This window comes from Wolffia australiana, chromosome 10 (genome assembly GCF_029677425.1).
Source record: "Wolffia australiana isolate 7733 chromosome 10, ASM2967742v1".
NCBI classification, from domain to species: domain Eukaryota; kingdom Viridiplantae; phylum Streptophyta; class Magnoliopsida; order Alismatales; family Araceae; genus Wolffia; species Wolffia australiana.
In genome coordinates, this window is record NC_135844.1 from 3,538,307 (window position 1) to 3,565,460 (window position 27,154).

The 27,154-nt window shown below is 38.8% G+C and overlaps 3 protein-coding genes across 10 annotated transcripts; 2 read left to right on the forward strand and 1 right to left on the reverse strand.

Moving 5' to 3' along the window:
• Window positions 1–1,888: 1,888 nt before the first annotated feature.
• LOC144708606 (uncharacterized) lies at window positions 1,889–5,713 on the reverse strand. Of its 3 annotated transcripts, XM_078582010.1 has the most exons (9): window positions 5,486–5,713; window positions 4,866–5,164; window positions 4,664–4,787; window positions 4,208–4,284; window positions 4,074–4,113; window positions 3,972–3,993; window positions 3,817–3,886; window positions 3,589–3,671; window positions 1,889–2,203 (listed from the first exon to the last, which is right to left on the reverse strand). In XM_078582010.1, the coding sequence occupies exons 1-9, from the start codon at window positions 5,616–5,618 to the stop codon at window positions 2,173–2,175; spliced, it is 879 nt and encodes a 292-aa protein (XP_078438136.1). In that variant the 5' UTR covers window positions 5,619–5,713; the 3' UTR covers window positions 1,889–2,172. The 3 variants fall into 3 exon arrangements, with proteins under 3 accessions (XP_078438136.1, XP_078438135.1, XP_078438134.1); XM_078582009.1 differs by lacking the exon at window positions 1,889–2,203 and having other exon boundaries at window positions 3,444–3,671; window positions 4,074–4,110; XM_078582008.1 differs by lacking the exon at window positions 1,889–2,203 and having other exon boundaries at window positions 3,444–3,671; window positions 5,486–5,711.
• Window positions 5,714–10,919: 5,206 nt separating this feature from the next.
• Window positions 10,920–15,910, forward strand: LOC144708413 (Protein kinase superfamily protein). Of its 6 annotated transcripts, none has more exons than XM_078581722.1 (8): window positions 10,920–11,057; window positions 11,549–12,021; window positions 12,397–12,562; window positions 12,651–12,701; window positions 13,388–13,570; window positions 13,679–13,787; window positions 14,126–14,778; window positions 15,057–15,615. In XM_078581722.1, exons 2-8 carry the CDS (start codon window positions 11,558–11,560, stop codon window positions 15,441–15,443), a joined length of 2,013 nt encoding a protein of 670 aa, XP_078437848.1. In that variant the 5' UTR covers window positions 10,920–11,057; window positions 11,549–11,557; the 3' UTR covers window positions 15,444–15,615. The 6 variants fall into 6 exon arrangements, 5 of the variants coding, with proteins under 5 accessions (XP_078437848.1, XP_078437847.1, XP_078437850.1 ...); XM_078581721.1 differs by having other exon boundaries at window positions 10,927–11,057; window positions 11,545–12,021; XR_013582782.1 differs by adding an exon at window positions 15,629–15,910 and having other exon boundaries at window positions 10,935–12,021; window positions 15,057–15,535.
• Window positions 15,911–19,429: 3,519 nt separating this feature from the next.
• LOC144708614 (zinc finger CCCH domain-containing protein 14-like) lies at window positions 19,430–22,218 on the forward strand. The gene is made up of 3 exons (XM_078582019.1): window positions 19,430–19,708; window positions 20,417–20,477; window positions 21,173–22,218. The coding sequence occupies exons 1-3, from the start codon at window positions 19,615–19,617 to the stop codon at window positions 21,894–21,896; spliced, it is 879 nt and encodes a 292-aa protein (XP_078438145.1). The 5' UTR covers window positions 19,430–19,614; the 3' UTR covers window positions 21,897–22,218.
• Window positions 22,219–27,154: the final 4,936 nt, after the last annotated feature.

Genomic DNA, 27,154 nt, shown 5'->3' on the forward strand with positions numbered 1-27,154 from the left:
GCTTTCTTTTCCTTTTCATCCACTCAACGGCAGACACATGCACGCCATGTATACCTGCGCAACACACGTGTACACATGGCGTCATTTCACAAGGCCACGTCGCCGCCACTAGTTCAAAAAAAAAAGAGGAAAAAAATAAAGTTTGTCGTTCTCTGCTTCGGTCCACGCGCATTTATTGCAAAAAAGGTCCCTTTCTGTTGATAAGTCCATGTCGCCACTGCGTCAGAAAATTCCAAAAATCATGTGTTACTCATAATTGCAATCATCGCTTCGTGAATCGCGAAGCCGTGATTGCCTGGGAAAATGATTTGTTGTTGCCAATCATCAGTGATAGCTATGATTCGTCAACGTTCGACGAATCAAATGGCGATATGTGGTGGCTGACATAAAGGCTATAATCTTCTAAAATTCATATGAAATAAAGACAAAACACAAAAAATACAAATAAAGATATATTTTGACTTAGAAAAATCATATCTTCCAAATTGAATGTCAAAAAATTCCAGAAATTTTATTTTATGTCTCAAAAATTATATTCCAAATGCAGAAAAATCTCCAAAAATGCAGAAAATTCACAAAATCATTCTAAAAGTAGATTTAATCATTTTAAGTTTGATAACATGCAAATATGAGTGATTTAATGCAATTAGACATGTAAATATGATCATATTAATGTACTAAATATGCATGTTATTACTAGTTTACTAAGCCCTCAATGCTTCCGCTCAAGTCTGGATGCTTATATTTTGCCTGGATCAGGCGTTTTTCAATGCAAACAAGAAATGGGTATAAGAGAAAACTTCAATAAACTTACATTAAGGAGGTTGAACAACCAGGATTCTGAAATATGCCTTGCCCTGCTGGCCAGCTACTTGCTAGAGTACGTCCACGATGAAGGTAAATGAGGGAGAAAAGGAGTATGTATGCATAGGATGACTTACTAAAATGTCCATTTGGGTATTTTCTAGTATCTTTTCTTGCCCTTTTTCTTCTTTTTCTCCATGGGTTGAGAGCTTTCCCTTGTGATCTTCAACTTCTTCCTTTAGAAGGCTTTTGAGAGCCCAATGGGCAGACCAGGTCATGGCCATCTCATCCATATTTCTCTTTTGAAGGCCCACAACACCCTTTTCTCCTTTCAAGCCCCCTTTGAGAATCACTAAACTCTCAAGAATTTTCCAACTCTTGAAGAATTGTATCTTCTGATTCCTGTAAATGCCTGCGCATGTAAAACTATAAACAGTACTGAAACTGCTTTTCAAAGAAGTCAAGGAGTTTAGTCAAAAAATAACCATAATGTGCAAAAATTAGAATTTATAGCTTATGCATAAATATCTAGTTAATCCAAATAATAAAATGATAAATTATGAATTAATAATACCAAAAGCATCTAAAATGTATCTAAATCCACATGAATTCATCATGTTATCACATGCTTCTGGACGTTTCTTATTGATCTTGCCTTTAACATCAAAATACTTTAAAAATTTTTGAATAAACTATCCAAAAATCAGGATAATTTATTTCGTGATGATTACTTGAGTGAATCTATCCATTTGATTATGTCTTCTAATGAATCTTAATTTTTATTAAAAACATAAGGTTTTTGCTACTATTTGATACACGCTATGAATTAGAAGTTGCTCATGGCTCAAATTCTAGGACACGTTACTATTATCCTTAAAACTTATTCAAACCTGCACCACTAAATGTTGTTTTATCTGGCTACATTAAGCCTAAAGAGGGGGGAGGGGGGTTGTGAATTGGGCATTTTAAAAATTCATTGCAGTCTTTCTTATCTATATTATCGTATACATATCTTTAATTAGTAGGATTAAGTAGGTTTGACGCCGTGATTTTTATACAGGTTAGGGATAGTCTTAGACTAATGTCCCTGGTTATATCCTTGCCCATTGTTCAATGAAAAGTCTAACCTGAGTTCAACAGCCCCCAAGCAAATACTTGAAGTGGGTTTTACATGTATATGCAAAGAAGAAAAAAGAGTTGGTGATTCTCTTTTGTCCTTGGCTCCCTTAACATTGTTAGATGATCAAAACTCCCCCCTCTGCATCTTCTATCTAGATAAGTCACTTCACTTGGCTCCCTTTGTCGTTGAGAGAGTTTACCACAAACTTAGTGTTTGACTTCATAAGCCACTTGGTCAGCTCCCTTAGCCTAGTCTGGAGTATTCTCCCAATGCCGCAAACTACTTGGAATAATTCAATTAACATAAGATAAATAATAATAGAAATATGATGCATGAGTGATGAACTGGAAAATAGGGTTAAAGATATCATTTAAGGCTTATGGCTTATATAAAAATATTTAATATTTTCCTTATAAGCATAGAGAGAGTAAGGATCGAAGCCACATGGAACAAGTATTGACTAAGCGAATGTTACCATTAATTTATATTTTTTGGAATTTTATATTTATTTTAAGAATTTTAATTTCATTTAAGGAAACAAAAATAGGGGAAATTAATTCAAAATAATTATAAGAAGGGCAGAAAATATTAATCCTAGTTAACCTAATATATTCAGATGTTATATAATAATTTTGAGAATTTTAATATTAAATTATAGTAAAAATACAAATTAATTATAATTTAAAATGCATGCTGGCTCTTTTGGAGCAATGGGTGACGTTAGAGAGAGATGGACGTGAGTGGAGTGGAGCAAAAGAAAGAGAGTAATGATGACTTTATCGCCGCTGGTGTGACGGAGATGGAGGCAGATACACGCTGATGAGTGGTTGAACATTTAGACGTGCAGTAGACATCATTACTTCTTCAGTAACTTTCAATACATTGAACAGTGAACTACTTGTAGATGAAATTCCATCTTTACTCACCAAAAGAACAAGTAACTTCACTCCTCCATTTAAAGGATGTAAAATACATTATATGTTTTTATCGCAAAATAATATATCGCTATATGAAAGTATATTTTTATCGCAAAAAGTTTACATTCATTAAATAGTAATGCAAAATAATATGTATGCCATGTTTAAACAATCCAAACTTGATGAAAATCTCTGGTGTTATTTTTTAGCATGCCTCTGCTGCCCTTCCTAGTTCCATTTGTCTATCATGGAATTGCATTAACCACCTCTTCATTATTTCTTTTGTTTCATTTTCCCCTTCACAGCAAATATTTCATATTCAAATTCATTTTTTATCATGAGGTGTGTACCCGTACTATAGTGGTCATTTTTATATCAACTATCATGCACCCTTAATGTGACTTTTGCCTTTCCACCGCCTAAGGAATAGGAAATACAAATTCAATGGTAAGATCTTAGTCCAGATGGATTTCAGTTCAACTTCAAGTCAATTATGAAGATTCAAGGAACATAAAAGTGAATAATGTATAATAATTTGAATGAATAACTTTAACCTTTAGAATTTTACTACCTCTGAATATTCTAAAATAGAAACACTCGAGTTGAAAAACACTTAAATTGTAATAAGCAAACTAAACAGATCTAAAAAGGAATATAGATGAGAAAGTGAGAAGTATGAAATTTCAGATGAGAAACCTCTCCCCGTGCTTTGCAAGGGTGGCAGAGGACTGAACAGGTCTTAAGCACCTTGTCGCCTCTTTCTGCTGCTCTAGCATTTTCCTGAGTCGCATGCTGTTTTTCTCAAGCTCACTCTGGAGCTTCCATTGATCCTGATCAAGATAGTCAAAAAATTCAAAGCAAAATTAATCATCTTTCAGTAATTTGAATCAGGGGTTGTTACAATTTTTGGGTAAATTAATTTTATCAGCAGTATATATATTACACACCTTAACAAGAAAGATGAATGATCAATACCTGGATTTGCCGCTGAAGTTGACTTTGGAGCTCAATCTGTTGGCGTAGAGTTTCTAGAACTCCCATATCTCTATAAGAAATTAATTTTTATTCATTAAGCAAAGGGTTTCAATTTTATACTCCTGGTAAGAGCTCAGGAAGTTAAGAGGACTCACATATTTCCTGAAGACTTCTTTCCTGAAAATGAAAGAAACAGATAAATATTTCAATTATCCCAAGTTCCAGAATATAAAATCAGTTTATCAAAATACACTTACCTCTCGCAGATTCCAAAGGGTTCTTTGAGACCCGGTGCTTCTGCCCAAATTTCCAAAGGAAAGAGATATTATTTGGAATTTTTTCAACTCAGGACAGAAGAACTTATAAGTTTCTCGTACAATAAATGACGTACCTGCAAACCACTATTCAATTTCCTGAACGTAGATTCACCTACATTCATCATGTTCATGCTCTTCTTTGTAGTTCCCCCTGTGATCAATCAATTATTGTAGTTACAAAAAACTGTGCTGGGGACTTGGGATTCTGGAAACATAAAAGTTTGACAAATAAATCTGGCTAATCTGGAGGGTTTGGTAAAAAAAAAGGCTGATAAAAACCTTGATCTTGGTTTCTATGGAGGAAAAGAAATCATTGAAGAGAGAAAGAGGTATATTGCAGAGAGGAGGGATGAATCTTTCTTGAAGATAATGTTTCCCATGATACCATCAAATGATTTCAATAAATCAATCAGTTTTACAAAAAAATTACAGGTAATTTCGTTTCGCATGAAAAAACATAACAACAATATAATCGATCTTTTATGAAACAATCCAAGAATGTGATTATTGTATGAAGATCAGAGACTTACTGTCAGACTCCACAGATAAATCGTCAAAGAAATCTGTCCACTGACTTGTTGATTCTGTGGAACCAGAGAGCTCTGATAACAGCGGAGGTGAACTGCGTCTGTGTTCTTGAGGAGAACAAACTACCTTCAAGGAAACATATTTCAGAACAATTCCCAACAGAAAAGAGAAGAAATTTCAACGTTAAGAGAAGAAAACTATCACCTCATTTGACTTGATCATGTCAATCTTATCATCCACCGACGGAATCTCCGAAGAAATCTTTCCATATGGAAAGATAATGGCGTCGGAATCCAAATTATAACTCATTGGAGGAAGAATCAAGCTTCTATCATCCGTAAGAAGGAAATTAAGCAAACCCGCTGTCTTAAAATCAAAGCTCTCGGCATTTTCTTCTCCTAATCCGCGAGAAAAACCCACGTTTTCAAGCGGAATATCAATCTCGCCAAAGAGTTCATCCAACTCCAAGTCTTTTCTTGCATAGTTCGTGCTGCAGCCGCTTCCTGAAGGAATCATCACGCAGAAATCCTTCAAAATCTTCCTCCCAAGAACGAAAAATTCTCACCAAAACCGAAGGCTCTTCCGGGAAAATTCACAAAAAAAAAGTTGAAATTCCCAAGAACCCACGTCGGCCTCTTGACTGCGATTGAAACCCAGTTGGGGGAAGAGAAAAGAAAACCCGAGTGGTCAAGAAATACAAACTCTACCAATAAAAAAATGTATGATTTTCTGAATCCGGGTTGGACTTTATCTGATTCAAGAACATGATTAGAAGATCAAACGACATAATGACGCCATGATGTCGGTGGAATGGAGGATTTTACGCCGTGCGAAGAGGGTAGTCGTGCGATGAAATGGTGTATGCACGCGCACGAGGAAGGGTGGTCGTGCATGGGTCGTGCCATGCACAAGTCCTGCAGTCACCACCATGCACACTGCACGGTGCGATGTGACCATCTTTGAGTAATTCGGAAGAGAGAGAAAGTGAGAGAGAGTGTGATAGAGAAAGCTTGGAGAGTGAGAGAGAAAGATAAGACGGAGAGGAAAAACATATTGGAGAGAGAGAAAGAGAGAGAAAAATAAGAGGGAGAGAAAAAATAGATTGGAGAAAGAGAGAGAAAGATAGGAGGCAGAGGAAAAACATATTGGAGAGAGAGGAAGAGAGAGAAAGATAGGAGGGAGAGAAAAAAGACTGAAGAGAGAGAAAAGATTGGAGAGAGAGGGAGAAAGAAAAGAATAATTGATGAGAGAGAAAGAGAGGCGGGAGAGAAAGATTAGAGAGAGAGAGAAAGAGAGAAATATAGGAGGGAGAGAAAAAAAAGATTGGAGAGAGAGAAAGATAGGAAGGAGAGGAAAAAAGATTGGACAGAGGAGAGAGAAAGGAGGGAGACAAAAAAAAGATTGGAGAGAGAGAAAGAGAGAGAAAGATAGGAGGGAGAGAAAAAAAAGATTGGAGCGAGAGAAAGATGGGACGGAGAGAATAAAAAGATTTTAGAGAGAGAAAGAGAGAGAGGGAGAGAGATAGGAGGGAGAGAAAGTGAGAGAGAGAGAGAGAAAAAGATAGAAAGATAGGAAAGAGACAGAGTGAATAGAGAATCCAGAGACAAGGTTTAAGCAAATGTCATCAATCAGGTCTTTTGTCATGGTTATGAAGGTGTGACAGGTGACAAGATTGGACTGGAGACAGATTTAGGAGGCTGTGACAGTGATAGATGACATGACTGAATAGTAGGTGAGGAATGTATGTGTGGGACGGAAAATAAATTTGGAGACGGGAGATTGGAGAAACAGCCTTCACACATGATTGTGAAGTAAGAGAGAATAGAAAGGGAAGAGGAAGAACCAAGACCATGAAATCACATAATTTTTCTAAAGTCTTTCGGGTCGTATTGCTTGTGCACGCCAGATTTGTGCATGGCAACCAACATGCACGCAGACCGATTGACATTTCATGTTCATGCCACATGAAAACGACTGTACATGTCGTGCGTTCATGTCGGTTGGTCATTTTACAAGGTGCAAGCTCGCAGAAAAGAACCATGCATGAGTTGCCACTATGTTGATCTTACCACTATGTTGACATTATTATTTTGGAGCCAAGATTTTTCAATGTAGCCATTTATGTTATTTAACATTAATCGAGCTTGCAATAAGTTGCTTAATGTGAGGATTGCTTGGATGAATGTGTTTGTGAACGATGGCAAGAACTGTCATCATCATCATCATCATCGTCGCCTTCATACGAAGGACAATGCTCATTTGGTCATCATCATTCTGCTATGGACAAAAATGATGTAGATTTTACCATCCTCTTTGAGACAAATGACAATGGTGATTCTTTCATCTCCATCTTCCCAAAGATGAACCATGGAACATATTTCATCATCATTGTCCTTTTGATGACAAATGGCAGTGCAATTTTTTCCACTGCCTTTCTTTTGAAAACAAAGGATGATGCAGATTTTGGCATCACTATTATCGCAAAGACAAATGACAACACATAGTATTTCATCATCTGAGGAATGCTAACAATGAGCATAACAGTTTTGGGATGTTAACCTCCCAGCGTGGAAGTTTTTACCTCTTTGAGCTGCAAAAATATGAATGACAAATGAAATGGCAAAGTGGGAAGAAAATCAAGGCTTGCTACGAGACCAAGTCATATGTTTCCTCCTGATTTGTCATCCATCACACATGTGGTCAAATCACTATATGTATTCTTTTCTGTCATTAGTCATCAGTCATCTGTTCAAGATGATGTATGGCTGATGACATCAAATGATAGATGGATGATGTAAGATGCCAGATTATTGAAGGATGGCAAAATAATAGGAAATAATCGAAAGTGCTTTTTTTTCAGTTAGATCACAAAGGAGATATTCATTAGATGTTTTGAGGTGGAGACCGAACAAGAGAGGTGGTGGATACCTTAGGTGGCTAGTGACGAGGGAGAGGTGGCAACAACAGCAATGAGTGATGGATGCCTATGTAGAGAGGGGTAGAATTTGAGAGGGAAAGAGACCAAGAGAACCTGAGAGCGGGAGGGAGTGACGAGTGGACAAAAGGTAGATACGTTAAGGCAATGGTGGTATTGTACTAGTAGGCTGGCAGTGCGTATATTGCTAGAGGTGTTGATGGTGATCATCAATGGTGAGGGGAAACAAAGAGTAAACAGAGGACCATGGGCAGGATAATGGGGTAAATAAGAATTATTTATATTTCTGTAAATTTCAAGTCATTTCCATCATCCAGACTCTATAATTTTTTTGTTCTTTGAATGACTAGTGGAAACTAATGACTGAATGGTGATGATTAGAAAATGTGGACACATGACTATCATGAAAAAATGATTCATCTGAATGTATGACTGAACGTGAATTATGTCACACTTTGTCCATTCATAAACATTAGCTGTCATCCATCATCCATCCCCCAGTTTTATTTGATTAGTGGATTATTTTAATCATCCTATCATCCATTCCATTTTCTGTTCTGCTCAGTCCTAGGGGCAAGAATGTGATAAGAGAACAAGCCAGATGATAATTAAACTGGATTATTGTTTGTTCTCAGTCTGTATTCCAAACCATCTCAAGCAATAACACAAAATGAATTACTTACAGTTTTTGGGACATCTTGTTTATGGCTGGCATTTTTCAAGTACGGTGATTGTGGAGGTTCGATGTGTTATCATATTAATAGTGATATCATGGCCGTCAAGGCAATCACACTTTTATGTCATGTTTAGGTTCATTGAAATAAGAATTTATAAATTAATATTATTGTGTAACGTTTATAATGATATCCTTGAATACAAATAATGATTTAGTGAATCATGATGAGTATTCTTTAAACATGTGCTCAAAATATTCATATTTAATCTAATTTACATGAGCGGTATAAACATTAGTGTAGAAATACTAAATATGTATGGTGGGTGCTCTTAGGGATGGAGTTCAATGAATCGATCTGTAAGAATCCCTGAATGGTATTGTAAATTCAGTGGTCAAGATGATTTAGTGGTCAAGATGGAATTCAAAAAGACAATGTCATGAAGACCTTGGAAAGATGTAATATAATATTTAAGAAGAGTTCTCTAATGATTTCCCAACACACCGGATTAGAGTTTAATAGTTAACCTACCCAAAGTCATCAAGCAGATGAGGTGTTACACTTACAAGGTGGCTAATGACGATCAAAATTGAAGATAAGTGACAGAGAATAGGAGCTCGAATTGTTTTGATCCTGAAGGAAAATAAGGACGTGATTTTTTTCATTACCTTACATTATTTCATTCCTCATCAACACATATATACTAGATACATCATTTTTCTCATCCCATCACCATTCTTTCACCGTGTTCTTCCTATCCCATTCTCTTTCAAAATCATTATCCTCTATTTTCCATATTTTGTATTAATATGTCATAGTCACTAAAAATATTACCTCTCACCTTCTCACCTCACCATCTTCCCTTTCTCTTTGGATCTTACCATTAAGTATCACTTCTAAGCACCTAAATTATCACTTAAAGAATATTAAATTCATGAATAGCATTCATTGTGAGGATAACTCTTCCTCATCTGTAACTAGTCATATTCTAGTGAGTAAAGGTTTATAAATATTAATGGTTAAACTCAAAGATCAATAACACATAATTAACATCTATAATTTTGAGAGTATCAGTTAATGCTGATCAAGCTGTGGAATGTCTTCTCTTGCATGGCAGATATAATTCTATCAGACCTTGCATGGGATGGAACCGAAGCTCATAAATGAGAATCTATTGTACATGTGCATCACCACCTTCGACATTCCAATATTGATGCCCATGAGGGGTGTTAGTGGCATGTGTCACAACACCCCCCTTGGGCAGGTATGACCAGTCAGATATGGTGTTCGCTTGTACGGAGCCTTATATTGGATGACAATATCAAGACAGAGAATGTACTGAAAATGGGAATTCTGATATTGGCCTTTATTGATATCCAAATACTAGATGTCTATATCAAATATTGTTGATATAGTATCAATATCCAATAATTTTTTTGTCCTGATATTCATCTCAGGGGTTGGATGACAATATTGGATATCAATATTTTCATGTCAGATATTATAAATTGAAAATTTATTTAAATAACTTTTTGCCTCACAATGAGACAAATAAATTATTGTGCATATATTTATTCTCTGTTTGAATAATACTTAACTATCATAAATTAATTAAACATTATTTAATCAAGTTGAACATGTTCAAATAGTAGGAGAATGTAGAATTTAAAATGGGTTTTTTAGCCCAGCCCAGTCCAAAAGATATCCAACTTGGCGAGCTCCAAATCTGGGTGGACAAAGTCAACTCCTTCGGACTATATATTCGTGGAGTGCAATTTTTTTCCCCAATGACCTCATTTGAAAGCATAACTACTGTTTTCTCTTTTTCCGCTTCTTCCATACAAAACAATGCATCATTTTAAAGTAAACTGGAATCCTGATACATATTTTCCGTGAGGACATCAGATTATGTGTCTAATAGCGACCTCTAAGGTTTGACAGTCTCATTTTAGTTTGGATTTTTAGCAAAGACCTGAACCTTACCTAAACTTTGGTCCGGTTCTGGTCTGTTCTTATTCAATCCCTGCCCAGTCCATACTGTTCCAAGTCCAATCTGGTTGACCAGTCAAAGTCAAAGTAGAAAATTGATGTTCATAGTAATGTTAAATATCCCTACATCAAGTGGGCGTCACGTATGGTTAAACACATGATGTCTACGTTGATCTCAATAGAAACCTATCCGTCAAGTTGGATTTGATATTTTTGAATTTTTTAAAAAAAATAAATAACTATTTAATAATTTATAACCGGGTATTAGTCCGGTTTTTCCCTTAGACGTAAACCTGTTTGACCAACTGGTCCACCCTAAAAAATAAAGGACCTACGGTCCTAGTTCGGTCCGGTCGAACCAATCCTTGGTCCTAAATGTCCAACCTTAGTGACATTTATGACATCCAAAACCCTAAGATACTCGTCCCGATATTCTATATAGAGCAGATACCCGATTAATGAAAATCGTCTCGATTTCATCCAGATATCAGATATCGGTTGTGCGATACGGGAACCACGGACACTGGTCAGACCCATGGTTTAGTAGGATGGAACCCAAGCTGGGGGAGGTGGGGGCTTGAACCGGTCAAACCGGTTCAAGGCTGAACCGGCCCGGTTCGCCACGTCGGCGGCTTGTTCTTCGAACTCAGCACACAAAAGCAAGCCACCTGCTGTCTTCCCATCTCTCCCAATCTCGGCCGAGTTGCTTCAATCGAGATCGAGATCACTCTTGGAGAAGTTGTGATCTTCTCTGGCCTGTTTCGGCTGCTGAATTCGTGCGCTAGACTTCTCTGATCGGTCCGTTTTTCACCCAGATCCGGCCGATTTTTTCGTGCTCTTTCGGATGTTTTTTGGATTATTCGGTTACGCTAGGTTTTCTCTCTCGTCATCTTCACCCGTAAATTTCTTCCTCGATGGTAACTGCGACGGCCGGATCTCTGTTTAATTTTTTTTTTTCAATAAGAATTAGACGGAGATCCATTGGTTTGTGTAAACTATATGCTGGGCCGCATTAAAATTTAATTCTTTAATCGTGATTTTGAACGAATTTTTTCGGCTCTAGTGCGGATGTCCGGTTTAATACATTTTTGGATCACCTTGGATCATAATCAGCTGTTAGTTAACATTGTTTTATTTTGAAGAAATTGAAAGTTCCTCTTCGCATCCGATTCAATTTCACCTTTTTTAGAGTATTCCCAGATTCGGAAAATCTGAAAATTGCTGCAAGGTAGAGAGAGGGTCACGTTTGAAGATTGAAAAAAAAACATTAAATTTCGGATCACAGACAGGTCTCAGGCATGTGGAGATTCAAGCAGTTCATGCCAAAAGAACAAACGGGCTTGGAAGGGCGGATAGTAGACATTGGAAGCATCAAAGTGCAAGTGCGAAATGTCTTGGCAGAGGGCGGATTTTCATGTGTTTATCTTGCAACAGATGCAGTTCAAACGACCAAAAATTATGCTTTAAAACATATGATTTGTAATGACGAGGAATCTCTGGATTTGGCAAAGAAGGAGGTATCAGTGATGAAGATTCTGAAAGGCCACCCAAATATAATAACTCTTCATGCTAGTGCCATTTTTGAGATGGGCCGGACAAAAGAAGTGCTTCTTCTGATGGAGTTTTGTGAGAAGTCTCTGGTTAATGTTTTGGAGAACAGAGGCGCTGGGTACTTTGAAGAGAAACAGGTTCTCATGATATTTAGAGATATTTGCAATGCTGTCTTTTCAACGCATTGCCGAACTCCTCCAATTGCGCATAGGTAACTGTCTTTTATCTTGGGTGTCTCTGTTGTCTTTTTTCTTTCATTTAAAAAATTAAGGTTTAGTTTTAATTGCTAAAACTGTGAGAGGTATTTAGTTTTTTTCTTAAATACCTCATCTACCCTATTTCCCTCAGACTTTCCCCTCATCTACCAAAAGGAAAACCTGAGTGTCTATTAGGTATCACTTTGGTTAACTACATTTTCAAAAAAAGCACCTTGGTAAATTAAAAGTTTCGCGAAGACATGAAAATGGGAGGGTTTTATTGTTGAACCGTGCCAAATAACATCTCAGGATCACCTGTAAGCATTTATGTGTGCTTATTTTAAATTCACTTCTTTCTGGGAAGCTGTTATAATTCATGCTCTTTTCAGAGATTTGAAAGCTGAAAATGTTCTACTGGGTGCTGATGGTGCTTGGAAATTATGCGACTTCGGTAGCACATCAACAAACCACAAGTGCTTCAGTCGCCCTGAGGAGATGGGTGTTGAAGAAGATGTGATCCGAAAGCACACAACTCCAGCATACAGAGCGCCCGAGGTTTGAGTTTAGTGAATTCTCTATATGTTTTCAAATTTTAGTTTTTTGACTTATAAAGGGGCAATATATGTGTGCTTCTTACTTGCAGATGTGGGATTTGTATAGAAAGGAAATCATCAGCGAAAAAGTTGACATTTGGGTAAGTGTTGGACACTTCTTATACTGTCTGATCGATGGGATAAAGGTTTTTACTGAATAATCATGAAGATATTTGAAGATTGGTCCCCTTTGTAACTTACTTAATTTATGGGGTTCGCATGTCCCGATAACATTGAAATGAGATCTTGATATTGGATGACGGGTTGCTGATGATGTTGATCATGTCAATATGTGTCACGGTCAACCATCTAATACTAGTTGGTCAACTTCACCATCAACTAGGACAGTTGACGTTGATGATGATGTTGTCTGGTTTAACAATTTTTAAGTAGGAATTTACCAAGTTGACACCTAATATTGATGGACAGCATCAGCTTTCAGTGCCACCCCATCATCCTCAATGTCAACTGTAAAAGATGCATTTGTCAAAGTCATTTTCATTGTCAAACAACCTAAAATTCATAATGTCATCATCGACGAGAATAATTAATGTGATTTATCTTGCTGATTCCTTTTCTATAAATATTTTTTATTATCTATTGAGCATTTCTACATAGAAGAGAAAACTTTGATAGAACCCACAAATTTATCGGCAGAGTAGTATTTGTTTCTCCCCATTCACATTCACAAACTATTGTTTAGTGCATTTGAATGTCTAAAGTTGATATATTTTAGCTGATTGAATCCTTGCAAATGCCCTGCGTTTGACTACTCGTTCTGTACCAGGCTCTTGGATGCCTTTTGTACAGAATATGTTACCTGAAATCCGCATTTGATGGTGAATCAAAGCTGCAAATTTTGAATGGAAATTATCGCATTCCAGATCTCCCAAAGTACAGTGCAACGATAACAGATTTGATCAAAGACATGCTCCAATCTTCCCCTCAATCCAGACCAGACATCACACAGGCAAGAACGTTCTAAAAAAAAATCAAGCAGCTTCCTTGAATAAATATCCATTTTTAAGTCCGTGGAAATCCATTCTTGAGCTATTAATTAAAGCCTACTTTCGATCAGGTTTGGTTCCGTGTCAACCTGCAGCTTCCTGTGGATTTGCAGAAGCAGATGCCTGATAACGTCGCAACACTTGAAAATAACTCGCGAACTGCGAACGGGCAGAAAGATGGTGAGGATTTGTAAATATCCAAACTAGTGTTTCGACATCCAGGATGACGATGACAGTTTACAATGAAGATGATGATGATGAGTCATCATTATCATCGTCATAACATATCAAAATAATCCATAATTCATCATCATCTCATATTTTGTCTCTTCATTCATCTCATAATAATAGCGTAGGACTGAAGATGAGGACTTTGTATTTACCTTCAAACACCACTCAAAACTGGACGCTCCATCAATTGCTCTTTCCAATCCAAATCAACCACTCTCCCATTTAAAATATATATATATATTTTTCATTAAGTCTCTAAACTCTCACTCGCCCCATCTCTGAGCAAGTCTTTTCAGGAATGCCAAAGAAAGAATCCCCAGTGCCCCGAAGATCGCCTCCCCCACCGCCGTCCCAGAAAGAAAACCCTAATATTTTTCAAGTTCCTCTGAAGGCAGGGGAAGACAGAGCTCCAATGGGTGCTTTCTGGTCCAGCCAGCATGCAGTTGAATTACAGTTTGATGATAATTCAAAACACAGAAGTATGGACAGTCCTCCCCTGTCCTCTCAATTAAAGAGTTCAAGAAAAACTAATGAGAGTTCGGGCGAAGACTTTGAGATCAGATTCGACAAGGATGGGGAGTATGGGAAGATATCAGGGTCACAGTTAAGAACCAAAACAGAATTTTCAGCTTTCGACGGCTTTGTTGCGGATTTGGATCATGAAAAGGTCAAGGTTAGAGATAGCGCCAGTAGTACAGCTGTGCCTAGGGAAGATCTGGTTGCTGAAGTAGAGAGGCTGAAAGATCAGGTTAAACAGGCTAACTTGGAGAAGGCCGAGATCACGGCAAGGTGCGAGAAATTATCAGCCATTTGCAGATCTCAGAGGCAGGAGATTCAGGAATTGAAGCAATCTCTCGCTTCAAAGACAAATTCGGCAAAGCCGATCCCTGAGGCCAGAAAAGAGCAGATGTCTCCAGGAAGCTTTCTGTCACCTTCTCCGGTAATCACTCTCATCTTCTCTGTTCATCCTTATTTTGTGGAATGTTATCTCTTTTGCTCTCTATTAGTCTTTTCTATGTTTAGCAGATATTCATCATCTAAGAGAAGATCCTCTCTTTGTTTTTTCTAAGAAGCCTTTAGATTTTCCAAATTTTAATGATTTAATGTTCTTGACAGTAACCATGAGTTTTGTGAAACCATTCAAGTTTCTTCCTTGAATTGAACTTGTATTTAAGTGAGTGGTCTCATGAGTGATAACTTGATTTCTTGCTGTCACAGCAAAGGGAGAAGATTGAAGGATCAATCAAGGAGCTCTCTGACAGCATTCTCAAGTCCTCCCCTTCCCCAAGCTCAAGCTCAAGCTCAAACCAATGGCAACCCTTCGCCGAACAGCCAAAGCCCCCACAATCCACATCAAGACCGTCACATCCCCGTTCTGTTAGAACAATCAGCGGTCGTCATTCAAGCTCAAGAAACCCTAATTCACCCCCAATTTTTGACTCCTGGGACTTTGGCCAGGAAAATTTTGTTGCTGCCCAGACGTCGAGCCCTCAAGAATCTAATTCAATATCTTTCAGCCATTCTGCCGCTCAGAATCTTGCAGCTGCTGGCCTTCGTCCGTCGAAGCCTCTCGAGAGCCACCCCTCCGGCTGGGCAGGATTCTAGAAAGAGAAAGCAGGAGAATCTAAGAGAAGATAGAACCCAGTGTATAGAAGTTTAGACCAGTTCATCTTTCAAAATCTGTCATCTTCTTATGGGTCAGGGACTCAAGTCTCATGCTTTTCTTTTTTCCATTCCTTATGAGTTCCACAAATAAGCAACATAAGATAATTGATTATATGTCCATGTAGGGTTTGATGGTCGGGTGGGTTGATTAACCTGACCCAACCAAGAAGGCAGATCAGGAATCAGTTCAGATTGATTAAGTTTGTATTGATTTGGACGATTGGTCTTAAAGGGCAGGTCCATGCTCGGGTGTCTCGTCCCTCATCGGCCGAGTAAGCCCACAAGCTCAATTTTTTAGTTTTTTCCACTTTGTTTTACATTAAGCTCATTGGGCTAATAATTTATGTTGTGTATTATTTTCAATAGATGTACCATATATTTGTATATAAATCTTTAACCTAAAAGAAGGTCATCCCTACTAAGCTGATCCAAACAAAAGGGCATGTTACAGTTAGCTTACCCATCTTGTTAAGCCAGTGAGCCCAATAATTCACCATCCCATTTCTCTTTTTTTTCTTTTTAAATTTCACCCGTTAAATCAGTAATTTAAAATTTGTAAGAGGTATATATACTGGAATACATCGGAATACTTTATGAAATTAAATAGGACAACAACCAGGGTGAGAGAGAGATCTGAATGTTGAACGAGCCTCCATGAGACCGGTGCAGGAGCTTTAGATCTCCCTGGAGAGAGCTTCGAAGGTGAGCATCAGAGGAGAGGGAACAAGAACAATGGAAGTGGAAATAGTTGCTTTGCAAGGGCAGATAAGCCCTGATTTGATACAAAGTTCAAGGGTTATGGGGTTCAACAGTCAAAAAAATGATAAATGTATATTTTATTAGATAGACTTTTGGGTATGACTGTAAAAAATGGAAAAAAATTTGTGTTTGATGTTATATTAGCTCACTTTTTTTAGTACTATATATATATATATATATATATATATATATATATATATATATATATATATATATCATGTGCCTCTATAAATTAGAATGGCTGAGAAGTTTCCCTCTCTCGGAGTTTTTTGGTATGAATGATAGATCCTATGTCAAAGTTTCTATCACAACTTTTCATTGATAACTTATTCAAATAAATATTCAAGTTGTTGCGAGAGAAAACTATGAATTACAAAGTCCAGAGGTTATTGGTGGTAGATTTGACTAAGAACTTGGATTTTTACTTGGTGTGAGGAATCAGATTGCTAAAAGATGGACCAGCACTTAACCCGAAAAGAATCCTTCAGTTGGTCACAAACTTCTCATCTTGATTTTTCCATTAATTGCCACAAAGAATTATCCCTAAAACATGTAGGATACGCTGCCATTAGTGAATGACCTTCTTCCCAGGGCAAGAAATGTATACATGAGAGTCTATTGGGGCATTGGGCTGACTGGTAGGATTAGATGAAGGTTTACCATCTGTTTAGTCCAAATGTGTCACTTGTCATTGGTCAAACCAGTGGATGATGTCTGGATGAAGCTCTTTCCGTCATTTTTAACAAGTCATTTGTCCAAGATGATGAAGACCGAAGGCTGAAAATGACGGATGACGAAAAGAAAGAGAATTGGGAGAGGGAAAGTGTGAGTGACAGAGAATCAATAGAGAGGGGGAGAGAGAGATCAAGAGGGGGATAGGGTGACTAGTTATATTTAGAGAGTGAGAGTGAAAGAGAGAGAGGTGGTCAGGTGATCCGGTGGATATCTGCTGCAATGGCCGCCACAGAAGAAGGGAACGACAGTCGTCATCCATCACGCCAAATGTCACGGTGATGGCAACGTGACGGTGACGGTGACGAAATTAGGGGCCCGTGACGGTGACGGTGACGGATGACGAACTGGGTGTGATGGTGACGCGACGGTGACGGGGGGCCTTGGACGAGTGATGTGACGTGATGGCCGTCACTGATGACAGCCATAACGGATTTTTCAAAATGACCAAAAAAGTTTAAAATCGTTATATTTAAGATTTTCGACGGCTGAGATTTCGCCACGTGGTGTCGCTAACTCAATTTCTTGGCATTTTTCAGAAAAGTCGCTGCATTCATTCGCGCACGCAAAAGGATGCCGTCCAAAGATAATTGGAGATATGCCCCTCAAATTCTCTCTCTTTCGCATGGTTGCTTTTCCCGTCACACGCGATGGTGACGCCGTCCAGTGACGGGGACGTGACGGGGACGCCGCAAACCATGACGGTGATGCGAACATGACAGAGTTTTCCAAAATCCTCTGATGTGTGATGGGACGGTGACGTGGCAAAACTTTCGTCACGTCATCGTCCGTCACGGATCTTCATCCGTCCCAGATGTGCTGTTCCCTATAAAATCCAATGGAAAGAAAACACAAGCGCTTGAGAGAGGGAGTCATCCCAATCATCCGATCCACTCCTCATCACGGGTAAATGACTGAACATGACTGATGAAAAAATGATGATGATGATGAAATGTGGATGGATAATGAATAACAGTACCACCAGGCGAGCCGATATGCTTTGACCCAGTCAGCTTCGGTGCATGTCACGTGATCTACAGCTCGGCCTTCACTCGCACCTCTATATCGACTAAAGTGACTTTACCAAAGGATGACATCGATCATCACAGGCAATCAGGGAACGGCAAACATCATCCATTGCGTCATTCGTCATGTTGACGGATCCGTGACGGATGACGTGACGGTGACGGATGACTTTTTTTGTCCCGTGACGGTGACTGTGGAGGTGACAGAATACCTGCGACAGGTGATGTGACGGTGACGGAGAGTCTCAGACGTGTGACGTGATGGGAAGGACGTCACGGATGACACTGGTGACCAAAATTTTAAAGCATGAAGAAAGCGGAAATTTAAAAAATTTGAAAAATATTAAAATATTCAAAAATACATTATATTATATTATTTAATTTTAGATCATATTTTTGTCACGTGTGACATTGATACCGCCCGATGACAGGACAAATATAGGACGATGGACTTCGTGACTTGTGACACAAATGTGACAGATTTTTTCTAAAATCCTAGGACGTGTAATGGGACGGGAGACGTGACGAACTGCACATCATCTGTCCCATCATGTCCCAGATGTGTCGTCCACTTCAAACAATTGACTGAACTAGACTGATGATAGAACGGTGACAATGACGAAATGTGGACGGACGAACGGATGACTTAACAGATGGCAATCCAGAGTGGTATTAGTCATCTGTCATCCATCTTTGCACGTGCCGAATCGCCCTGCTGGCATGTGTGGGCGCGAAAGTGCGAAGTTAGCCCGATTTAAGCTCTCCCCCTCACGTCCACTACAAGTACCTCCGCGGAAAAATTGCAATTTTCATCTTTTTCTGAGAACCCTAGAGTTATGCACGACGAAGGCGGAAATTAAAAAAAATTTAAAAATTTTAAAGCACGAGGAAAGCAGAAATTTAAAAAATTTAAAAAATATTGAAAAATGCATTATATTGTATTATTTAATTTGAGATCATATATTCCAGTCACGTGTGACGGTGGCGCCACTCGGTGACGGGACGAAGACGGGATGATGGAGTTGGTGACGCATGACACAAACATGACAGATTTTTTTAAAATCCTAGGATGTGTGACGGGACTGGAGACGTGATGAACTTCTCGTCATGTCCCTGTCCGTCATCCCACCTCATCCATCCCGTCACGAGCCGGGCCGTCACGTCCCAGACGTGTAGTTCACTACTGGCAATTGACTGAACTGCACTGATGACAGAATGGTGACGATGACGAAATGCGGACAGACGAACGGATGACGTAACAGATGGCAGTTCAGAATGGTAATCATCATCCGTCATCCATCTTGGCACGTGCGGAACCGCCCTGCTGGCACGTGCGGGCGCCAAAACGCGAAGTTAGCCCGATTTAAGCTCTTCCCCTCACGTCCACTACAAGTACCTCCGCCATGGCGGAAAAATTGCAATTTTCAGCTTCTTCGGAGAAAACCCTAGGGTTTTGCTCTCGTCCGTTCCAGTTTCAACATTGACCCATTGGATCTCTTCTTGAACTCTTTTCTGGGTAATTTGTAGTTGGCGGTTATCGCCTTTCAACGCGGTTTTTTTTCCTGATTTTTGGCGGCTAGGGCAAGTTTTGAGCCATGGATTTGCGTGGCATTATTGGGAAGAGGGTTAGAGGACCGGAGGCGGCTGTAAACGGCAGCTCCCCGGTTGGCGGATTGAAGAGACCTAGAGGTGCGTTTCGCTGTGATTTTTCTGATTTCTCTGATACTGATCTTTTTATAGAAGATATTACGTTTGTTGGTTTACTTGTGTGCTCTGTGTATGGCCGTGGAATTTGATTTCAACATGAGATTGTTGTCTTCTTGTTCACTTTCGTCTCATGGAAGGGTTAGCAAGTCCATTACTAAGCTAGATTTTCCCTAGTAGAGTGCTATTTTTCTCTCATATGAACGCGTATTTCTTCTGTTAGTAAATTAATTTGGTGATTAGTTTGGTTGTTTCTTTCCTTCCAGTGAGAGTGTCTCGTTATTTTTTTCTGAACAAGCTGTCCTGATTTATCAGATGTCTGTTGATAATAATAATATTGGGTGATATTTATGTTTTTGATGAACTTTAGTGCGGATGATTGAACTTTTCCCCTAGTTTTGAATGGTTTGATTTCCATTATTAAGCTAGCAGCTTTCGTTTCCATGTGTCTGAGAGGTTGCACGGGTTCCGTCAGAGGAAACGTTTACAAATTTCTGGTTTCCCTTTTTAAATGCCATCGTCAACTCTGGAAATTTATGATATTGCTTGAAATTTGAGTTTGGTTTATTGTTTCGAACAATATTATTTGTATCCGTAAAATTTTCAAATGACCAGAGAAGAGTGAAAATTTCCTGCAAGTATCAAGATTAATAAATTTCGAAATTAACGAAGGAAAATATAATCATGTAACAGAATCGGAGTCATTTCAACCTGGTTTAGGAAGCAAATCGAAGCCATGCACCAAGTTTTTCAGGTTATAATCTTAACTTATTGAAGATGATAAATAGTCTCAAAGCAATTTCTTTTTTAAATAGCGTAAAAGTTCGTCATCTATTTTTAATGTGTTTAACCATTTTCGGATCTAATCAATTCAACAGCAGAGTTGTGATACAGGTACTTTTGCACTAACGAAAGTAAACCAGATTAAATTGAATGTGGAGGATTGACGATCGGAATCTATGGGTATTAAGCCTGATGAAGCAAATATGAAACTCAAAAGACAGAAACTATGGGTTTGAACTTATTTGCATTATTTCAGTCTTTCTTTTAATATCTCTGTTAGAACAAATTTGTTAAGCAGTTCTACTTTTCGTAGCTTTGTAAAAGTTCTATATTTTTTAAATTCCCAGGCGTATATTCTTATTTTGTCTTACTCCCACGGGATCCTTTTCTATGAAGATTTCCATCAAAATTTTCTGTATTTGGCATAACAAGTTGACAGCCACATATAATTAGAATCTCCTAATTCTCATTTTCTTCTACCGTGATCTTGTTCATTATTAAAAATGTTGAGAAGTATGAAGTGAATTAACTGGAGACTATTCTCAGCCTCTCATTGGAAGTCCATAATCCCGTTATTTGCCCAAGTTTTTTATTTTCTCCCTAATAGTTTTGACATTTGTTTCCAGTGTGTTCCATTTAATCATCCTTTTTCTGATCTTGCTGCAGCACATCTGGCTGTCCTTTTGGGGAAGGGTGCCACTTCCTCCACTACGTCCCCGGCGGCATATCTGCCGTTGCACAGATGACCCATCTGCCCAATCACTCGCCTCTCGGCCACCCAATGGCGCCGGCAATGCCGCCCCAGCCTCCGCCACCCGCCGTGAAAACCCGGCTCTGCAACAACTTCTCCAGTCCAGAAGGGTGCCGCTTCGGCGACAAATGCCACTTCGCGCACGGCGAGAGGGAGCTTGGCATGCCTATCCTTCCCACTCGTGGCGGTGCTGCTGGCGGCAGATTCGAACCGCCTCCGCCTGCTGCCGCAAGCTTCGGGGCTGAAGCCACGGCCAAGATCAGCGTGGACGCGTCGCTCTCGGGCGCAATCATCGGCAAGGGTGGCGTCAACACGAAGCAGATCTGCCGATTGACGGGGGCGAAGCTGTCGATCAGGGAGCACGAGTCGGATCCGGGCCTGAGGAATATTGAGATGGAGGGAAGCTTCGAGCAGATCAAGCAGGCGAGCGCCATGGTGAGAGAGCTGATTGTGAATTTGAGCGGTGGCGGCAGGCCGGCCTTGGCGATGGGCGGGAAGCTCGGAGGGGGTGCTGCTTATCCCCAGGGCGGCAACTTCAAGACGAAGATATGTGAGAATTTTGTCAAGGGGACCTGCACTTTCGGCCCCCGCTGCCACTTTGCTCATGGCCCAGCAGAGCTCCGGAAGCCTGCTGTGTGAGGGAAATATTTCCCTTGGCTGGTACCCAAATCTCGCTCTCTATCTCTATCTCTCTTTCTCGCTCTATTCCCCTCTCATTCTCAAGTTTCATCTCATTTTCTGTCTGTTTCACTCTCTTACCCTCTAGTCACTCTCTCCCTGCTGCTCTTTATGTTACAATCTTTCTCTCCCTTCTCTCTTTTTCTTCATGCTTCTCTCTCTTTTCACTGGCTGGTTCTTCTTTTTCTAGTTCTGTCTCATTTCTCTTCTGCTTAGAGGAGACAGAAACGACATGTTTGACTGTGGAAATGATGAAGCTAGTTCACCTTGGAGTTTTGTTGTTTCTCTTAGTTTCTTTGGATGACAGTTTTTGTCTCATGTCATTGGTATTTTCCTTTTGGGAAGTGCTCACCCACCTCTCTCTCTCTCTCTCCACCTCTCTCATTCTCTTTCCTTAAGTGTATGTTCTATCCTTCTACTTCTCTCTCTCGTCTAGAGATGACCACACTTTGCAGCCCTCACAATGTGCAGATCCTTCGGTGGAGTAGTTCTCACTTGTTGGTCAGCTCTCTCTTTAATTGTCTCTCTTTTATTGTCTCTCTTGCATTGCTTATCTTCTCTCTCTTATCTCGAATCTCTCATTTCTCTAGTCTCTGTTTGAAATTAACCTATCTGTTTTTCCTGCCTCCTTCCCTGCCTCTCAAACACACTCCTGTTTTCCCTGCCTCTCTTTTCTTTTCTTCTGGGGGGATGGGGGTAGACAGCAACGCCATTTTTGAAATTTAAAGGATAAGTCTAGGTTGTAATTTGTTAGCAAAATTCTGTAGAAGATGTTTATCTTTTTTTCTGTTAACTTGCTAACAAAAAAGAGGGGCCAATTTACCTACATTTCAAGGAAATTTCTGAAAAAGTAGTGTTTGTTCCTCTTGTGTGTCTGCCTGCCCAATCATTTTTAATTATTTGGCTGTTCATCTATCCAAACATACAGAAGTCAATCCGCTTAACTTTGGAATCTACCCTCCTATCTATAGTAGAAAAATATAGTAATTTTGGAAAACTAAAATTGATATAATATTTAAAACAGTTTAGTAAAATTGGGGAATTTTAAGATATATTTTAGAATTAAATTCAATTTAAACAGAATAAAAGGGAAAAATTAATTCCATTAAACTAAATAATTTAATTTTTTAAGGAAAAACTAAATATTTTAGAAAGATGTAGTAATTTTTAAATGATTTTTCAAGAAAAGTTTCGGGAATGTTTCAAGAAAATAAAAAGGAATCGTTATTATAATATGCTTTTTATTACAACAGGTGGACATGTGAAGCTGACACAAGGCCTACAAAAACAAAAGGTGGGCCTGGATATCTAGTCCACAACCTTACTGTCAGCTGACCAAACTGGTTTTGAGACCTGTTCAGCCTCAACTGTGTTGACTTAGTGTCCCCCAAGTTGACCCCCATTTGATATATCGTTCTGCTGATAGTGATTTGCCAGTTTGGCAAGCAACTCAGACAGCTGCAGATGATGGGCGTTGTGAGCCAGTCGATGGACAATTGGCGGTGGTGTCGAACAGTATTCGCTACAATTTATTTCTACAACTTGAATTCTTGGGCTAGGTAAACTTGGTTGGAAAGGTCAATGTATTGTCTATCCTTTAGAATGCCTCTAGTGAAAATGATTCAGAAATACTGAGTATTTGATGACACAAACGTGGTTGTTACTTCTTTTAAGGGATGAGTTATACTTTTCTCCAGTGTTCTTGATAAAACTTGAACTCTCTCTCCATGCCCTCGTAGAACAATAATAGATTAAAGAAATCAAATGAGAAAGGCTTCCAACAACAAGTTGGGAGCAGAAATCTAATATGAGATACAAAGAGAGAATGAAAGAGAATAAATAGAAGTGTCCTATCTCTATTAGGATCTACATTTAATTCCAACAGCATTGAGTGCAAGGATGACTTAATCTCCAGCATGGATTGGTGTCCCTTATTTGTCAGACTTGGAAATAGACTTTCCAACTTCGAATTTTGAGTTAGTCCCATAATTCTAGCCTTTCTTTGACATTTAAAGTCCTTAATGGGCTCAAAAATTGACTCATTGTGTATGGGGCCTCTTTTTCACATGTTGTAGTTTGGGTATCTTTTTCTCAAATTTGCATCATGAACTCACCATTTAATTCACCTAAGTCTTATAATTTTTAATAATATTCCAAGAACATGCTAGAAAAACACTTTGACTCAAAGAAGTCACATAGGCTTAAACACATAAATTATTAAAATCAATCGCATTATGCAAGATAATGTAGGAATATGAATAATCAAATTTCTCATTTTAACCTTAGTGGTGAGATGGATGAGCAAAAACCTAAAATAAGTTAGTGACTTGATTTGATTTAATGAAATAAACCCCTCAACCAAATCATTGCTATTCCCTAATAAAGGCCCAATAATTTTTCTGATGTCTTTCCGTCATCTTTGAAAACAAAGAGAAATGAGAGTGTCAATCGCATATAACAAATGAAGTGTTCCATCAGTATTTAGACATCAACATGCAAAGGCCATCTAAGTCAACCCTCTCCTTAATTTTAAAGGGATAATGAAGAGGTGAATGGAGATAAACTCTTCTCTAGGTCTTTTAGGGATAAGAGGGACCTTGTTGGGTTTCTGGGCCTTGATCTGGATGAAATAGATTGATTCCCTAAAAAAGAAGACTTTGAACATAATCAAATTTGAATCAACAAAACCATGCAACAAATCACTTGGGAATGGATTGCATCCTTGATTTTTGGTATCCTATAGTGAGATGAGTTGAGCTACTCATGTGTGTAGTCTCTAGGCGTAACCACATAGTGATGGATATTATGTGGACGTCAAGCCAAATCACACCATCATTTTTTTATTTAAATTAATTGGATAAAATATTAGTTCATTATTATTCTAATTTGGTGTTTATAATGAATTTCATGAATACCTGCAATGACATAGTGAATTAGGATGAGACCATAATACAGTGCTTGATAGTCTCGAAACATGTATTCTAAATATTCCTATTCAATGGATAGTCGAGATGGACATCGAGTTGTCTGAATATAATAATATTATATGATACTGCTTCTATGAAAAGTATGGTTGATCTTCTAGCTATTAGTGTGGCAACACTAGGGACAGATAGTGGGTGCTCTTTGGAGAAAGACTTCATCAAATTGATTCAAAGAATCCCTTTATCATATTATAGGTAAACATCAATCACCTTGGTTCATGTCATGGTTGTATAAGTGATCCATTGCCTTGAGGCACCAAGTACATCCCGCCAATAGACAATTACATTTTGACTATGACTTATGAGCCTCTAATCACAAGATTAAAACAAGTCATACCTCGGATATAGTAAGAAGCTCATAGAGATAATTAAGTGGTCAAAACGAGATCAGACACCATCAATATAAGAGGAAATTGACTCAAGGAAGATGGTGCAGTAAATTCCTTGGCTAGGATAGTGAGGATATTGGAGAAGGAGTTCTCCGATGATCCCCATTATGCATCATTACTAATCAAATGATGTATTAGGGTTTGATGACCAACCATACATATATGGGAACTGATGAGGTTAAATGTTCCATGAGAGAGTTTAAACACTACTTAGAATCTTCTAGAGCACAAGGTATACCTTGGGACCCCACAGGCTAAAGCTTAACTATCGATTGGGTTAAATTGATCCTTTGTTAATTAATTTATATGTTGATATAGTTAATTAATAAGGTTGATTAATAATTGTTATTGGACCACTAATGTTATTAACTAGAATGATTCATGGGCCTAGAGGGGCATATGCATAAGACCATTTGGGCATTGGTGAATACATTTTAATAAATGGGATTTTGAGAAGAATCTTTTATAAAAAATAAATAGGGAAGGGGCACCTATTTTAGGCATCCAGGCCAGCCAGAGCTGGGTGCTCCCCCCCTATTCATTTTGAGCTTTTCTCCACTCAACCAAGGAGATAGTCTTCACGGTGAGAATATCTTCAAGATTTTGAAGAAGAGTTTGAGAAGAAGCAGAGATCCAAGAGCAACGTGATCGCACAGATACTTCTATAGTCTGGGCATAGGAATGGCTTAAGAAAAATCTCAAAGTGATCAATTAAAGGGTGGAATAAGTTACCCACAAGGTACATAAGATGTATTCAATTTTACAAATCATTTTTTAAATGATCAATGCTAACACACTGAACCCATCTTCAACACCTCAACCCATCTCCAATGTCCCTTCCCTGTCTTTGACATCCCTACCCTCGTCACCTATGTTGGGTTCTAGAGGGATAGATCTGGATGAACAAATCAAAATGATACGCAGTGGAAGGCTTTTGCAAAATCGAATGGCATCATTAAAACCATTAAATGAAGTACCTTTACACGGATCGCATCCGTGATTTCTTGGATCCTGGTGCGAGCCAAAACGAGCTAAATGTGAAGCCTCTAGATGTATCCACGCGATCCTCGGCACGTCAGATCTCCTCCTTCCCGTTGACGAGCCCCGTTCTGCCTCCATCATCGTCGTTACACCGTCCTGATCTCATCGGGTATGGAGAGGGTGTGTGGGAAGAAGGTAGAAGAAGGGGAATGCCCCCGAATAATTCTAGCCTAGGTGAATTTTGTTCAGGGCCTTTCCCTATTTATACTAAGTGTATATTTTTCATAAAAATTCTAAAAATTTAAGTATATCTTTCGACATCCAAAAGACCATTTGTGTGTGACCCTCTATGCCCATTTATCAATCTAGTTAACGACTCTAGTCGCCCAATAACCTTTATTGGCCTTCTAAATTAAATAACTATATCATCATATAAATTAATTAATGTCGGATCGATTAACCCAATCGATAGGTCGAGTCTCCAACACTTGGGGTGCCAAGCTACACCTCATGTTCTTGAAGATATAAAGGAGTGTGTATCGACTCACTCATGAAACCTGTTCGTCATTGATTACCATGTATGTATAGTCCCTCATCCACTTGATGCTCCTTGGACGACTTAGGGTATGGTCAACTGTCAAACCCTAATCGATCATCCAAGTTAGTATTGATGCATTCGGAAATTATCGGAGAACTCTTCTCTGATATTTCACTGCCTTGGCCAAGGTCTTCATTGCATCATCTTCCTTCAGCTGTCACCCCTTATACTGAGGGTGGACGATCCCATCTTGACCACTCAATCGTCTTCGTGAACTTCTTGATGTACCCGAACTAAAACTATTTAAAATCCTATGTTTAGAGACTC